The 13,548-nt window shown below is 64.4% G+C and overlaps 2 protein-coding genes across 8 annotated transcripts; both read right to left on the bottom strand.

Annotated features, from left to right (window-relative positions):
• Positions 1 to 29: 29 nt before the first annotated feature.
• FBXO6 (F-box protein 6) lies at positions 30 to 6,687 on the bottom strand. Of its 5 annotated transcripts, XM_055331189.1 has the most exons (7): positions 6,603 to 6,687; positions 4,757 to 4,835; positions 4,191 to 4,483; positions 2,175 to 2,301; positions 1,664 to 1,759; positions 635 to 770; positions 30 to 459 (listed from the first exon to the last, which is right to left on the bottom strand). In XM_055331189.1, the coding sequence occupies exons 3-7, from the start codon at positions 4,453 to 4,455 to the stop codon at positions 229 to 231; spliced, it is 855 nt and encodes a 284-aa protein (XP_055187164.1). In that variant the 5' UTR covers positions 4,456 to 4,483; positions 4,757 to 4,835; positions 6,603 to 6,687; the 3' UTR covers positions 30 to 228. The 5 variants fall into 5 exon arrangements, with proteins under 5 accessions (XP_055187164.1, XP_055187162.1, XP_055187161.1 ...); XM_055331187.1 differs by lacking the exon at positions 4,757 to 4,835; XM_055331186.1 differs by lacking the exons at positions 4,757 to 4,835; positions 6,603 to 6,687 and adding an exon at positions 5,775 to 6,092.
• A 1,183-nt stretch (positions 6,688 to 7,870) lies between these two features.
• Positions 7,871 to 13,405, bottom strand: FBXO44 (F-box protein 44). 3 transcript variants are annotated; one of them, XM_055331192.1, is made up of 7 exons: positions 13,326 to 13,405; positions 12,735 to 12,857; positions 11,975 to 12,263; positions 10,649 to 10,775; positions 10,383 to 10,478; positions 10,135 to 10,270; positions 7,872 to 9,282 (listed from the first exon to the last, which is right to left on the bottom strand). In XM_055331192.1, the coding sequence occupies exons 3-7, from the start codon at positions 12,237 to 12,239 to the stop codon at positions 9,139 to 9,141; spliced, it is 768 nt and encodes a 255-aa protein (XP_055187167.1). In that variant the 5' UTR covers positions 12,240 to 12,263; positions 12,735 to 12,857; positions 13,326 to 13,405; the 3' UTR covers positions 7,872 to 9,138. The 3 variants fall into 3 exon arrangements, with proteins under 3 accessions (XP_055187169.1, XP_055187167.1, XP_055187166.1); XM_055331194.1 differs by lacking the exon at positions 13,326 to 13,405 and having other exon boundaries at positions 7,871 to 9,282; positions 10,678 to 10,775; positions 12,735 to 13,063; XM_055331191.1 differs by lacking the exon at positions 13,326 to 13,405 and having other exon boundaries at positions 12,735 to 13,063.
• Between the last annotated feature and the right edge of the window lie 143 nt (positions 13,406 to 13,548).

Raw genomic sequence — 13,548 nt, 5'->3', positions numbered from 1 at the left:
GCCTCCCGCCACCAGACCCAACCCCACGCTGGTCTTACTGAAAACGTTTATTGTCCCAAAATGTCAGAGTACGTGACGGAGTTACCGCCAACTGGTGGGTTTGCCCCAGGCTGGAAGTGGGGCAGCAGCTCCCCAGCAGGGCCTCGCGCCCAGCGCAGCCTCAGCGGAGGGCACTGCTGCAGGTGGTTTGGTCCAGACACAGGATGGAGGAGTGGCCAGCAGACACGGTCAGTGGAGATGAAGCGAGGAGGGCAAGCGGGCAGCACTCTCCCGGCCCTGTGTGTGCTCGGGCTGAGCGGGGGACTGGGCCGGGTCCCCGGTCACTTTAGGGCCGATGACGATGCTGCTGTTGGTGACGCGGGGCCCGTACCAGCCCGCCCAGAACTGCGTGTCCTGGCCTCCGTGCTGGAAGAGGATGTGGCGGACGCCGGGGGGGTAATCGGAGAAAGTGTGGGAGACCTGGCAGGAGGGCAGGGGAAGAAGTGATCGTCAGGGCTGGGGAGGGGACAGGTGGGGGCGACAGCTCCAGTGGGGAGGAGCAGGGAGGCCGGGAGGCAGGGGCTCCAGGCCCCGGTTTCCTGCCGTCCTGGCCCCGGAGAAGCGGGTGGTGAGGGGCAAGCAGGTGAGGCCTCACCTCCGTCCACTTGGCGCTGTTCCACTGATCGATGGTCACAGGCGGGGGCTCGAAGGAGGCCAGGACGATGTAGTCGGCGGAGGCCAGCTGCACTCGGATGTGATAGGTACAGCCACAGTCGGCTCTGGCCGCGAACCTGAGGGAAGGGGGGGCTCAGGACTGCGCGCCCCAGACGGGAGGCGGCCCTGGAGGCAGGCCGCTCACCCACAAACTGGAGCCCTGAGGCGGACCGTCCTGCCCTGCCCGAGGCCCAGCTGACTTCCCAGCTCTCCGGGCCCTCCTGTGTCCCTGGCGTAAGCAGTGTGCGGGGCCGCGTCGGGGCCGAGTGGCAACTCCTTTGGGTGTCCAGTGAAGACGTCCCCTTAACAAAGCAAAAGGCTCTCCACAGAGATAAAGGCCTGGGCGGTGGGAGCTGTGTCCCTGGACCTTGTACTGGATCAGACTGGGGATTCCGTGGGAGATTCTAGGGGTGGCCTGTGTGATGGGGCTGGTACAGGGCCCACCTTGTGCTCAGCCCCGCTGTCCACAGCTCTGCGCACTCCTCAAACCCCACCCCCTGCCTTAGAAGGGTGGCCCTGGGGCCCCACGGGGATTGGGGTCCCGCTTCTGCTGTGGGCCACGCCAGAACCTTGTACAGCTCTGGGCACAGAGCAGGAGCCTGGGAAGGAGCAGAGGGCTGCACAGAGAAGGGGCAGGGGAGGCAGGCGCAGAAGGCCTGTGAGCAAGGTCCAGGGTGGCTGGGTCCGGTGTCTCTGGTGCTCTAGCATCAATTTGTGACAATTTATCTGTAGGCCTCAGTCTCCCCATCTATAAACTGGAATTAACACGTGCTGATGCAGGGTGCAGGAAGGCCAGGAGGTGTGAGCGGGCCGAGGGCTGGCTGGCGGCAGGGGCATGTGGATGCAGGGCCAGGTGGGCCAGCCGCTGGGGCAGCCCCACCCTAGGACTTGGCTGGGCAGAGTGGGTGCAGCCTGTCGGTGCTCCCGGGAAGATGAGGGGACGATGCAGAGCGTGGCCGGCCCCACTCACCAGTCCTTAACCACGATTTCAGGCCGGACCGTGTCCAGCAGCTCCTCCCAGTAGCCCTCGGCCTTGAGGTCCACCAGCTGGGACTTGAGGCACATCCTGTGGAGCAAAAGGAAAGGCTTACGCTCCCAGGTGCACTTTGCATGGCTGGACCCAGCACTGTCCCCTGACTCTGCAGGACTGCTGCCCCTGGCTGGTGCTGGCCTACGGGAAACACGCACTTGTGTGGCGGCCTGTGGTCTAGTTCCATGAACTCATGTTCCTGGAGGAGGAACCCGCAGACCCGACTTGCCCTAATCACCCAGGGGCTCTCGGCCCTTATTCTTCACCCCCCACTGCTATTAATCTTGGCCACGGAGTTCTCCTGCTCTAAGAAGCGAGAGACTCTGAGCCCGTCCGGGAACCACCTTCCACCTTCCTCGAGCTGCACAGACAGGCCCTCACTCTGGCCTGAGATTTGACAAAAGTCCCAACCCTCTTCCCCTCAACACAGCAGCCCGGTGGTTTATCTTACTCATAAGATGTGACAAAGTACTTCTTGACTTTGGAGTCAGGAAAATCTGTCCCGTGGTCTCCAGGGAGGCTCTCCACCTTCCATTCGTCTCCCCCATTGCAGTCAATTTGCCAGGACTTCATATCCTCTAGGGAAAAGCAGAAGCCGAGGTCAGAGCCCCGTGTAAAGATGCGACCGGGTCCTTCCCGCCTGGGCTGGGCTTGCTCAGGCTCACATCTCAAGGCGTGTACCCCAGCTGGGCCTCGGGGCGCCCGACAGAGTGCCCTTCCTCCCAACACGTTTCCACCTGTGCCGCCAAGTCACGTGTGGTCTGGGGCTTCCTCCCTCCCACCCTGTCTGTGACTGGCCTGACTCCTAGCATGAAGCTGGGGTGGGGGTGGGGGAGCACTACCAAAAGGCTAAACTAGCATTTCCTTCCTTTTAAGTTGCTGAGGGGCTCCGGGAAACACCGAAGTTTCAGTTCTCAAAACGCAGTTATGAGGGGCCGGTGATGACCCTTCTGCTTGTCCCAGTGCAAACCACTCACTTGACTGCCATCTCCCCCGACACCCTAACTCTAGCTGAGATCTGAAGGGGCCCAAAGACTGATTCACCGGCTTGCCGTTGGGTCACGGGGACCCCCTCTGCCCAGCGCGGGAGGGCTAACCGACAGTGGGCATCCTGGGCTGGCGGCTCACAGTAACCCCGTATTCTCACTGGGCTGGCCTGGCAGGTCCCGTCTCCCCCTTCAGGCTGAGACAGGAGGACCTTAAAAAAACGCAGCAGTGTTTCTCTACCCCGGCTTTCCAGAACAATCGCCAAGGGAGCTTTTCCCAATTGGTCCTGTGCTCTACTAGGAGCCCGCACCCACTCCCCAGGTGCCCCGCGGCCTGCTGCCAGTAGAGAACAAGAGGAGTGACCCAGAAATCCAGGAGTGGGGCTGTGCCGAGCAGAGGCGAAGGAGAGACCTAAGCTAGACAGCTGCCAGCCCAAGCCCAGCGTGATCAGGGCTGCAGACGGGCTCTGGGGAGCTGTGAGCTGAGCTGGCGGCCCGGCGGGGCAGCTTCTGAGTGGGATCTGGGCCAGGCAGAGAGACGGAGCGTGTGAGCCACGGTCTCTGGGGCCTCCGAGGGGCCCGAGCGCCTGCATCAGGACCAGGCCCTGGCAACTGGCCGGTTCTGGATCTTTGGGAGGGATGCTCATCCGGGGTCCCCATCTATAAAATGGAGCCAACCCTACTTATTTGGCCAACTCCTGGGGTCCTCGTGAGGATCAGGAGAGAAAATCGACAGGAGAGGGATTCTCAGTGTACACACTGTGCCTGCACTGATTGTTGCTGAAGCCCCAACATGAAGTTTGGTGCCTGGTGTATAGTAGGTGCTCAATGAAAGGAAAAAAAAAAAAAACCCTGGCAAGTACAAGAGAACATTAAAAGCTAAACGAAGGCTTCAAATGATGTGCATGCAGTCACATCTGGAATTCCTCATTTCCTTCCTCTGGGTCACGGGGACAGTAGGAGGGAATGACCTTTGTGAAGCCCGCAGCCACTGTGGCCAGGGCAGCCAGTGAAGTCCAGGACCTGGCACGGGGGAAGCCCTCCACGCACGTCAGGAAGCTTGGACCACGCTGGAGGGGGGGGGGGGAGGTGAACGAGCAGTTGGTTCGTTCATTCCACAAACATTTTTCGAGCACGGGCTATGTGAAGGCATCACTGGGGACACCGGGCAGAGTGGCGAGCAAGACCTGTTAGGCCCCTGGACCTTGGGGCTTGTGGCAAAGAAACAGCCCCGCCACCCCGAGCCAGAGCATGGGCTCGCAGGTTCTGACAGTGCCGTAGAGGTCCTGAGCAGAGCGGACGGGACAGAGGCGCGGGTGCAGGGTGCTGAGGCGGGGGACCGGGGCGGGCGTCTGACCCGAGGGCATTTGGTAGGTGCTAGGGGTGTGCGAGAACACCCCAGATAGTGTGGGAACCCCAGGGGCGGAGGCCCTGAGCTTCAGGAAAGGGAGGGAAGCAGCCCCGGGCGGCCCCCAGCCCACCTTCAGCACACGGGTTGCGCAGCAGGTTCCGGCGGAGACTGCACAGAAAGAAGAAGATCTTCCAGTCGGCCACAGGCTGGTCCCAGTCCTCGGTGATGAAGCCCTCCCGCAGGCACTTGCGCTTCCAGAGGGTCACCAGGTCGATGAGGTCCCGCCAGAGGCTGCAGACCGGGCGGCAGCGCAGCAGCAGCTGGCGGGCGGGGATGTGCGTGAACACCTCCAGCAGGATGCTCTCGGGCAGCTCGTTGATGCCGACCAGGGCCATGGCGGGGGCGGGCGGGGCGCACACAGGCCTGTGGGGGCAACTGGTTATGACCCCCACTCGGGACCTGGGACGCAGGACCCAGGGGCTCCTCATCCTCTTCTGCTTTGTGAAACCAAAAGGGTTTGAGCACCTTTCCAGGACTTAGTAGGCTGCAAAAATGTGGAGTGGTCACCGTTACGTGCATTTGAAAACATGTGATAAACATTAAGAAGAACTTTAGGGGCTAATATTTAAAGAGGCCTCTCCTAGTAAAAAAAAGATTGCTAAATTTTAAGTTGTTGGGCCCAGTGAGCTGGCACACCTGGCCACCGTTTTGTCGTCTGCAGCCCCTGCAGGAGGTCGCGGTGACGTTCTTTTAGTGCTGGCAGCTCAGCCTTAGTCTGGGGATGTAATAATGGCTTTACGGTGTAGGTCACAGCTTCCCTGAGGGGTGGGGCTAGTGCTGGCAACCGCAGTCCTCTCCCAGGTCGCGCACTTTGGCCTGGAAGCCCGATGTGATGAAACTCCCTCGTGGGGAGCACCTCCGCCTCCGTCCCGGCTCGGGCATCAGGCCAGGGCCCACTCCTAAGTGCTCAGACACTGCACAACAGATTGAGGGACCCCGAGCGAGGCTGCCCGGGGTTGGACCCCCGGCCTGCGTGGCTAGCGGGGCGACAGAGGCCAGGCCCTCCCAGCCTCCGCAGGGCCCGGAGGACGGAGCCAGTGCAGGCGCAGCTCTCCGCCCAGGGCCAGCGGAGCGGGGAAGTGCTGCAGAGCGTCAGGACTTGGGCTTCCCTCCCAGCAGCTGTGGCCGCCTGCCACCAAGACCACCGGGTTTTGGAGATTCCCACAGTGCCAGCAGCGCGGCGGAGCCCTGCCCGGGGGGAGCCCTGCCCGGCGGAGCCCTGCCCGGGGGAGCCCTGTCCGGGGGGAGCCCTGCCCGGCGGAGCCCTGCCCGGGGGAGCCCTGCCCGGCGGAGCCCTGCCCGGGGGAGCCCTGTCCGGGGGGAGCCCTGCCCGGCGGAGCCCTGCCCGGGGGAGCCCTGTCCGGGGGAGCCCTGCCCGGCGGAGCCCTGCCCGGGGGAGCCCTGCCCGGTGGAGCCCTGCCCGGGGGAGCCCTGCCCGGGGGAGCCCTGCCCGGCGGAGCCCTGCCCGGGGGAGCCCTGTCCGGGGGAGCCCTGCCCGGCGGAGCCCTGCCCGGGGGAGCCCTGCCCGGTGGAGCCCTGCCCGGCGGAGCCCTGCCCGGCGGAGCCCTGCCCGGTGGAGCCCTGCCCGGGGGAGCCCTGCCGGGCTAGCCAGGTCACTGAGGGCCCCGGTGGGGGGGGCAGCCCCGTCCCTCACATGGGCCCTGTCGGCTCCGCACCGGCTCCAGGACACTTCTCGCGTCGCACGGAGCCTCGGCCAAGGCTCGCAGGGCTCTGGAAGCCTCGGGCCAGGCGCGCCTCCCCGACACGCCCCGACACGGCCCCGGCAGCAGTGCTGATGCGAAGGGTCCGAGGGGCCGGGGCTCCTGCGTTCTCAGGAGGAACCGGAGCCACCTGCAGGGTCCGGGCCGCCAGGTGTGCAGCGCGGCGCCTCCCGACAGACCCCGGGGCCCCGTCGCTGGGCGGGGCAGAGGCGACCGGGAGGACCGGCCCCGCCCCGCCCCCCGCGCCCGGTCCCGCGCGCACCTGGTCACCCACAGGCGCTCCCCTGCCCTCCGCCGCTCGGGGGTCGCGGCGGGGCCCGATGCGCGGGGCGGCCGGGGCGAGGCGGGCCGGGGCTGCCCGTGTGCGGCCCGAGGCCCCGCGGGCACCGTTCCCGCGCCCACGTCTCAGTTCCGGGCTGTGTGCGGCCGGAGCGCGCGCTGCGCCCATTGCTCAAACGCGGAAGCTGAGGCTCGGGGAAGCGCGGTGCCGCCCAGGGCCCGCGGGCGTCGGTGCCCGGAGGTCCGGACCCGCCCGGCCGGCGCCCCCCCGCCCCCCCGCGAGGTGCGGCCCGCGTCGCTCCCCGGCCGCGCTTCCCCGAGCCGGGGCCAGAGCCCGGCCCCGCGCGCCCCGGCCCGGACGGCCCCGCCCCGCCCCGCCCCGCCCCGCCCCGGCCGCCGCCGCCGCCGCCGCCGCCCCGGAGTCCCCGCCCCGCCCCGCCGCCCCGGGGCCGCGCCCCGCCCGTTCCCCGCTGGGCCGCCACCTGGACGCGGGCTCCGCGCCCCACCGGACCGGAGCTCGGGGTCGGCCTGGGGCCTGCGGCCTCCGCTGCGCTGCCGGCTGTCGGGCCCCGCCCCGCGTCACGCGCCGCGCTCCGGCCCCGCCCCCGCCTCCCGGCCCCGCCCCCGCCTCCCGGCCCGCCCCGGGCCCGCTCGCCCGCCCCCGCCCCCGGCTCGCCCCGCCCCCGCCTCCCGGCCCGCTCGCCCCGCCCCCGCCTCCCGGCCCCGCCCCCGGGCCCGCTCGCCCCGCCCCGGAAGCCAGCGACTCCCGCCGCCGCCGCCGCGGGGACCCCGTAGCCTGAGCCTGTCTCGCCTGCAGGGCCCCGCCTCCCTCGGGGGCTTCCCAGCCTTCTCCTCGCCGAGCCTCCACCCCTGCGCAGCCCTCTCGGGACTCTTCACCAGTTCCTTCGCTGTGGGGAGGCGTGCGGGCCTCCCGTCCTCCCACCCCCCCTCCCCTCCCGTCCTAAACCCCCGCAGCTCCCCTCCCCTCCCACCCCCTACCCCTCCCATGCCCCCCATCCTCCCACCTCTCCCCTCCCTTCCCAGCCCCCCACCTCTCCTGGCTCTTCCTAACCCCCCATCACTCCCCACCTCCCCCCCCTCCACCCCACGGAGATTTCTGAAACTCTGGACTGGATCCTGGCTTTTACCTTCATGAGGGCATGACCTCAGGTAGGGCTCAGTTTACTCAAAGGTGAAAACTTCTTTGCGTTTTTTAATTTTATTTATTTTTTTTTTTAGATTTTTATTTATCTATGATAGTCACACAGAGAGAGAGAGAGAGAGGCAGAGACACAGGCAGAGGGAGAAGCAGGCTCCATGCACCGGGAGCCCGACGTGGGATTCGATCCCGGGTCTCCAGGATCGCGCCCTGGGCCAGAGACAGGCGCCAAACCGCTGCGCCACCCAGGGATCGCTTCTCTGCGTTTTTGTCATTAATTCCTTTCTTCCCTCAACAAGTCATCATCAAGCACCTACGTGAGGCCACCACAAAGGGTCGTGCAGGCTGTGCACTGCGCAAGGGTGCCTGGCCCAGGCCACCTCATTGACCCATCAGGGCTGCACGTCCCCCAAGGGGGCCTTTTGCTAACTCACCCTTACGGCTAGGGAGTGGTGTCCCTGCCATGGCCGAGGCCCCAGTCCAGGTACCACTGAGGTCACTGAGCACCTACTGTGTGCCACGAACTGTTCTCAATGCTCTGGCCTCAGCTAATGTCAGGGAAGCTCTTGGCAGAGTCAGACACCAGCGAGCAGTGCTGTGATGCACCGCGCGTCAGCGTATTCGGGGGCCGCCTAGATACGCAGGCGCGCCACCACCCCAGCCTTGCGGCCGGGCCTCCGGAGGGCTGCTGGGCGAGACGCTGGCTGCGGATTAAGGGGTCTGTACCAGGCCCTCGCCCTGCCGTAGTCTGGCTCCTGCGTGTCAGCCACTCCCCGTACCTTGGACAGAAGCTGCCCGGCGGTACCTTCTGCAGGTGCAGGGCACGACTTCCCACGAACCTCGCCTTTCCTCCCAGAAACCACAGGGCACAGGTTGGGCTGGGAACACCTTTTATTCAGCTGCATGCAGCAGGGGCAGAATCAGAGCACTGCTTCCTTCCAGCAGCAGGGAGAGGCAGGGGTGCCCTCAGACAGGGAGGGGGGGCTCTGGGGGTGGCGGTTCCAGGGCTGGGGGCGGGCATCCCAAGCCGCAGGGGAGCTGGCCGAGGCGTGGGGCCGACGGGTGGTCCTTGAAGGCCAGCCACTCACCTCACCCAGGGCTTCCATGCCCCACTCCTAGAATCAGGGTCTAACCCTACCCCCCACACACCCTGGGTTACCATGCACAGGATTCCAGGGGTCTTTGGAGACCCAGTCCCCCCCCCACATGATGTCCACCTGACTTCTGGGACTTCCTGGACAGTGGGGTCAGTCCAGGCCTGGCCTGGCCCCCACCCCCATCGTGGCCCTGCCCGTGTCAGACGAGGCCTGAGCCTCATCCCGAGTCCCCTCCCCGAGCAGGCAGGCCGAGCAAGGAGCTTGGCAGTGACAGAATGGGATAGAAGAGAGGCCGGCACAGCCCCCGTCCGCTCCCAGGTCCGTCGAGCCACACGGTCACCTCTCAGCATCGGCGCCAGCCAGGGTGTCCTGACTGTCCCTGCTCTGAGGGCCCCCAGTGGAGACAGGGAGCGAGGGCCCCGGAGGGGAAGGCAGAGACACACATCTGGGTCATCTAGGTGGGCACCTGAGCCTGAGGAGCACTCTGGGAGGAGCCCGCGAGAATACCTCGCACCTCCCCAAACTCAGGGGCCCTGTTTCGTAGAGGGCCCCCCTGCCCTCATCCAGGTTGAGACCTTGGGCCAGGAGCACTGGCCCCCTGTGGCCTGTGAGGGCCACACAAACTGAGAGTCTCCATAAAATAGGCAACGGGGGGTCTAGGGTGAACTAGGAGGTCTGGGGGAGCCTGGTCCCCCTCCCCGTCCCTAACCCAGCCCTTCCCTGACAGCAGCCAGGGTGTGGGGGATCAGAGCTTGGGGGGCGTCAAGGCAGCGGGGGCCCGATGGTGATGCTGCTGTTGGTGACCCTCGGGCCGTACCAGCCGGCCCAGTAGTGAGTGTCCACGCCGCCGTGCTGAAACCAGATGTAGCGGACGCCGGGCGGGTAGTTGGAGAACGTGTGAGAGACCTGGGTGGGGACAGGGGGAGGGCGTGAGAGAGGTCAAGGGGCAAGGAAGGGGCCAAGGTCTCACTGCCGGACCAGGAATCGGCAGATCTGAGTTCTCATCCGAACCCTGTGGTTTTGAGCAGGCTACTTCCTCTCTCTGCCTCAGTTTCCTCATCTGTAAAATGGAGCAAAATCTTCCCAGGGGCACTCCACAGGATGGCCCAAGTGCAGCTCAAAGGCACTGAAGGGAACTCTGCAAGCTGCCAAAAGATGTCCGATTATGGTCATCACTGGGCATGCGTGGCTATTTAAGTTGCAATTCATTAAAATCAGATAAAATTAAAAATTTAGTTTCTCAGTCACAGCAAACACTGGCTTATATTCAAGTGTTCCGTGGTCGCACGGGGCCGTCGACTACCGTACTGCACAGATGCAGACACAGACCGTTTCTAGCACTGGCCAGATCCGCAAACTATGGCCTGGGGGCCCACTGCCTGTTTTTGTAAATAAAGTTTTATTGGAACACAGCCGGGTCCATAAAACTGCGTTCGCTGCACAACGGCAGCGTCGGAGAGCTGAGTCGCGGTGACAGAGACAGCTCGGCCGGCAAGGCCTACAATACTTGCTTCCGGCCCGTTAAGAAAACGTTTGCGCCCCCCCCCCCCCCCCGGTCTAGAGAGTAGTAAGAGCCCACGACGTTCGTGACTAGGAACGGTCAACCGTCTCGGACGTGGCTTTACCAGCGTCTTTTCAGAGCTCGGGCGGCAGAGGCCCGGGTGAGAAGCAGCAGAGCTGGGATGTGAACCCAGGCCTGTGTGACTGCAGTCTCGGCCATGGGCGATATGCCACCTGCCCTCTCCCTGGCCCACACACCTCCCTCCATTTGGCATCGCTCTTCTGCTGGATGGTTGCCGGGTCTGGCTGGAAGGTCCCCAGGGGTGCGTGTGCTGACGACAGGAGCTGAACGCACAGCTGGTACTTGGACCCGCAGTCCGGCCTGGCTGCGAACCTGCGGGCAGAGGTTGGAGGGCCCATCAGGGCCTGGGAGATGGGGGTAGGGTGGGGGTGGGGCGCCTGAGTGGCAGGCCCCCCTCCCCCAGACCCTCGCCCCAGGCACTCACCAGTCCTTGACCTCGATGTCCGGCCGTGTGGTGTCCATCAGCTCCTCCCAATACCCTTCGGCCTTGAGGTCCACCACCTGGGACTTGAGGCAGGTGCTAGGGGCGGGCAGAGGAGTGCGAGGGGCTGGGGCTCAGCATTAGGGCACTGGGGCGGGGGTGGGGGGTGGGGGAGAGGGCTAGGACTGCCCTTCCCAGAGAGGAGACCCTGGGGTGAAGTGACTTGGGTTTCCCCCCCACCCCAAGACTTCCCCAGCCTTGGATCTTACTAATAAGAAGTCACGAAGTATTTCTTGACCTGGTCATTGGGGAATTCCTTCCTCTGGTCTCCAGAGAGATCCTCCACCTTCCACTCATCACCTCCATTCACGTCCAGGCTCCAGAATTCAAAGCCCTCTGGGCAGAAAGCAGAATTCACATCACAGGGACGCCCCCCAGGGGTCTCTTTCTAGCCGGTGCCCCTTCCCCTGCCCCCCATCCTCTCCCTGGATCTCTGCAGCTGCCCTCAAGCCTCAAGCCTCAAGCTGTGGGACACTGCAGGTCAGCGGGGGCTGTCTCCTATCAGGTGCTTCCTGTGTGCCCAGCACCACGCTAGGTGGTTTCCACTGGGAATCCCAAGACACGTGCCACGGGAACGACCAGACCCCTCTGTCAGAGAACGCTCTGACGCCAGCCAGCCAGATCTGAGGCTGGTGGCTCTGCCAACACTGGGCCGCGTGACCTTAGATAAGTTGCTTTCCCTCTCTGAGCCTGGGTCGTGTCCTCTGTGACCTGGAGTTAAGAACAACAAGAGCTGGCAAGCTTTTTCTGTAAAGGGCCAACATATTTTAGGTTTTGTGGGCTACCTACTATCTCTTTTGCAGTCTTTTTTTTTTTTTTTAAAATAACCATTTAAAACTCCCAAAACTACTTTTAGTTCCTGGGCCAGATTTGGCTCATGGACCATCGTGTGCCAACTGCTGGTCAAGAACATGGCTCTTGGGGAGTCAAGTGAGGCGGGCATCTGAAAGCTCTGGACAGCTTGGAGTCATTTCATTACCACTGGCTCCAGGATTGGGCACACAATGGGGAATGAGGCTCCCAAACCGTCCCAGTGTCGAGCCGAGGAGTTACAACACGGTAAGGGAAAAAGGGGGGTCTGGACGATGTAGAGCATTTACCTGTTGTTGTAATATGCTGGAAAGAAGACTGGATCCCTCATTCTTCCATAAGTAAAATCCCCTTTCCACTCTGGGGGAGTCCTAGTGAGCTTAGCCCTGGAGTCTGGGAAGCAGGCCAACAAAATATGGCTCTGACTTCCTGGTCTTGTGTCTTGGGCACACGTAGTCCCAACTGGACAACAGTCCCTCTCCCACAAAAGGTCACTGGGGAAATAATCTTAAGGATGGATTACAAAAATGCCACTCTTGCCCTCAGTTTGCCCATCTGAAAAACGGGAACGCTAGCAGCACCTACCTCTTAGGATTACTGTGAGAGGATTAAAGGCGTTAAACCATCCCAAGTGCCTGGCTCATAGTGAATGCATAGTGAGAGTCAGCTGCTGTGGTGACAGCGTATGCGTGGGGGGCATACGCCAGACCCACTGCGCACCCCACCTTCAGCACACGGGTTGTGCAGCAGGTTCCTGTGGAGGCTGCGTAGGAAGTAGAAGATCTTCCAGTCGGCCACAGGCTGGTCCCAGTCCTCGGTGATGAAGCCCTCCCGCAGGCACTTGCGCTTCCAGAGGGTCACCAGGTCGATGAGGTCCCGCCAGAGGCTGCAGACCGGGCGGCAGCGCAGCAGCAGCTGGCGGGCCGGGATGTGCGTGAACAGCTCCAGCAGGATGCTCTCGGGCAGCTCGTTGATGTTCCCCACGGCCATGGCGCGTGGCTTCTGGACGCCCCCCTGTGGTTATTGAAAAGCTCCACTAGACACCGGCCGCCTCCCCAGAGCTGCGCGTGTGCAGCAGCCCAGGGTGGAGGGTGCAGGACGTCCCCATCCCGGCGCTGCCTTTACTACCTCGGGGAAATTCACAGCGCCTCTGCGAGCCTCAGTTTCCTCCTCTGTAAAATGGGACCAAGAGGGGTACTGAAACGGTTCAAATGATGTGACACAGCAGATGCTCGATAAAAGGTGATTGATTTGGGGGCATCTGCCTTGGGCTCAGATCATGATCCCAGACACTTGGGATGGAGCCTCAACCCGCGCTCCCTGCTCAGCGGGGAGTCTGCTTCTCCCTCTGCCTCTGCTCCTGCTCCCTGCCTCTCTCTCTCTTGCTCAAATAAATAAAACTTTTTTTTTTAAGGTGATTGATTTTACTGTCACCTCACAACAGCCCCTAAAGGATGCTAAGGAGGCCCAGAGGGGTGCGAATACCTGCCCAAGGTCACCCAGACGGGGGCAGAGGACGGAAAGAGTCTTCTGTGACTCTAGGGCGAGTCGCTTCCAATAGGCCAGGCTTTAGAGCGTCAGTGACAATGCGCAGTCCCCGGAACCGTCCTGCAAGTCCTCAAACGGAGGAGGGAGAGGGGCTGAGGCTGGAGGCAGGGGGGCCACCGCCACCGGCTCTGACGCAGGTCCTAAGAGCTCAGCGACCTTCTCAAGGCCGCAGAGTAAACGACCCGCACAGCCGGGAGCGGAGAGGGGTGCGCGATGGGGAAAGGCCCTTCCTGCGCTCCGACCTCCGTGCCCGGGACCCCCGCGCACCTGCGGCCTCGCACCTCGCGTTGTGGCTTTAAATGCCCTCCCGCCCCCCACCCCCACCCCCCAGCCGGGGCTCGGACCCCTGCGCATGCAGTAGCGACCCCAGCCCGGGCTCTCGGCCGCGCCGCGCTGCCCTCCGAGGCCTGGGCCTTGTCCGTGCCGCGCCTCCCTCCCGCAGCGCCCGGAAACCGCCCAGCCGCCCGCCCGCCGGGCCCCGGCCCGCCCGCGCCCCCCGCGCCCCCCGCGCCCACTCCCCACCGTCACCTGCGCTCGGCCGCCGCTGCGCGGTCCGGCTCGGCGGTGGGGCTGAGCGGGCCTCGGCCTGCGGAGCTGGAGCGTGCGCCCCGCCCCCGCCCGCCAGGCCCCGCCCTGACCCCGCCCCCGCCCGCCAGGCCCCGCCCCGGCCCCGCCCCGCCCGCCAGACCCCGCCCGCCCCGCCCTCAGGCCCCGCCCCGCCCCCGCCCCCGCCCGCCAGGCCCCGCCCCGG

Source organism: Nyctereutes procyonoides, unplaced genomic scaffold (assembly GCF_905146905.1).
Source record: "Nyctereutes procyonoides isolate TBG_1078 unplaced genomic scaffold, NYPRO_anot_genome, whole genome shotgun sequence".
Classification (NCBI taxonomy): domain Eukaryota; kingdom Metazoa; phylum Chordata; class Mammalia; order Carnivora; family Canidae; genus Nyctereutes; species Nyctereutes procyonoides.
This window is presented reverse-complemented; position numbering and strand designations above follow the sequence as displayed.

Excerpts from the sequence above, each read along its gene's own strand:
- FBXO44 (XM_055331192.1), bottom strand. The coding sequence starts at position 12,239 with ATGGCCGTGGGGAACATCAACGAGCTGCCCGAGAGCATCCTGCTGGAG. Across the intron at positions 10,271-10,382 it reads GACATCGAGGTCAAGGACTG|GTTCGCAGCCAGGCCGGACT; the intron begins GTGAGTGCCTGG and ends CTCTGCCCGCAG. Across the intron at positions 9,283-10,134 it reads GCGATGCCAAATGGAGGGAG|GTCTCTCACACGTTCTCCAA; the intron begins GTGTGTGGGCCA and ends GTCCCCACCCAG.
- FBXO6 (XM_055331186.1), bottom strand. Across the intron at positions 771-1,663 it reads GAAATCGTGGTTAAGGACTG|GTTCGCGGCCAGAGCCGACT; the intron begins GTGAGTGGGGCC and ends CCCTTCCCTCAG. Across the intron at positions 460-634 it reads ACAGCGCCAAGTGGACGGAG|GTCTCCCACACTTTCTCCGA; the intron begins GTGAGGCCTCAC and ends CCCTCCTGCCAG.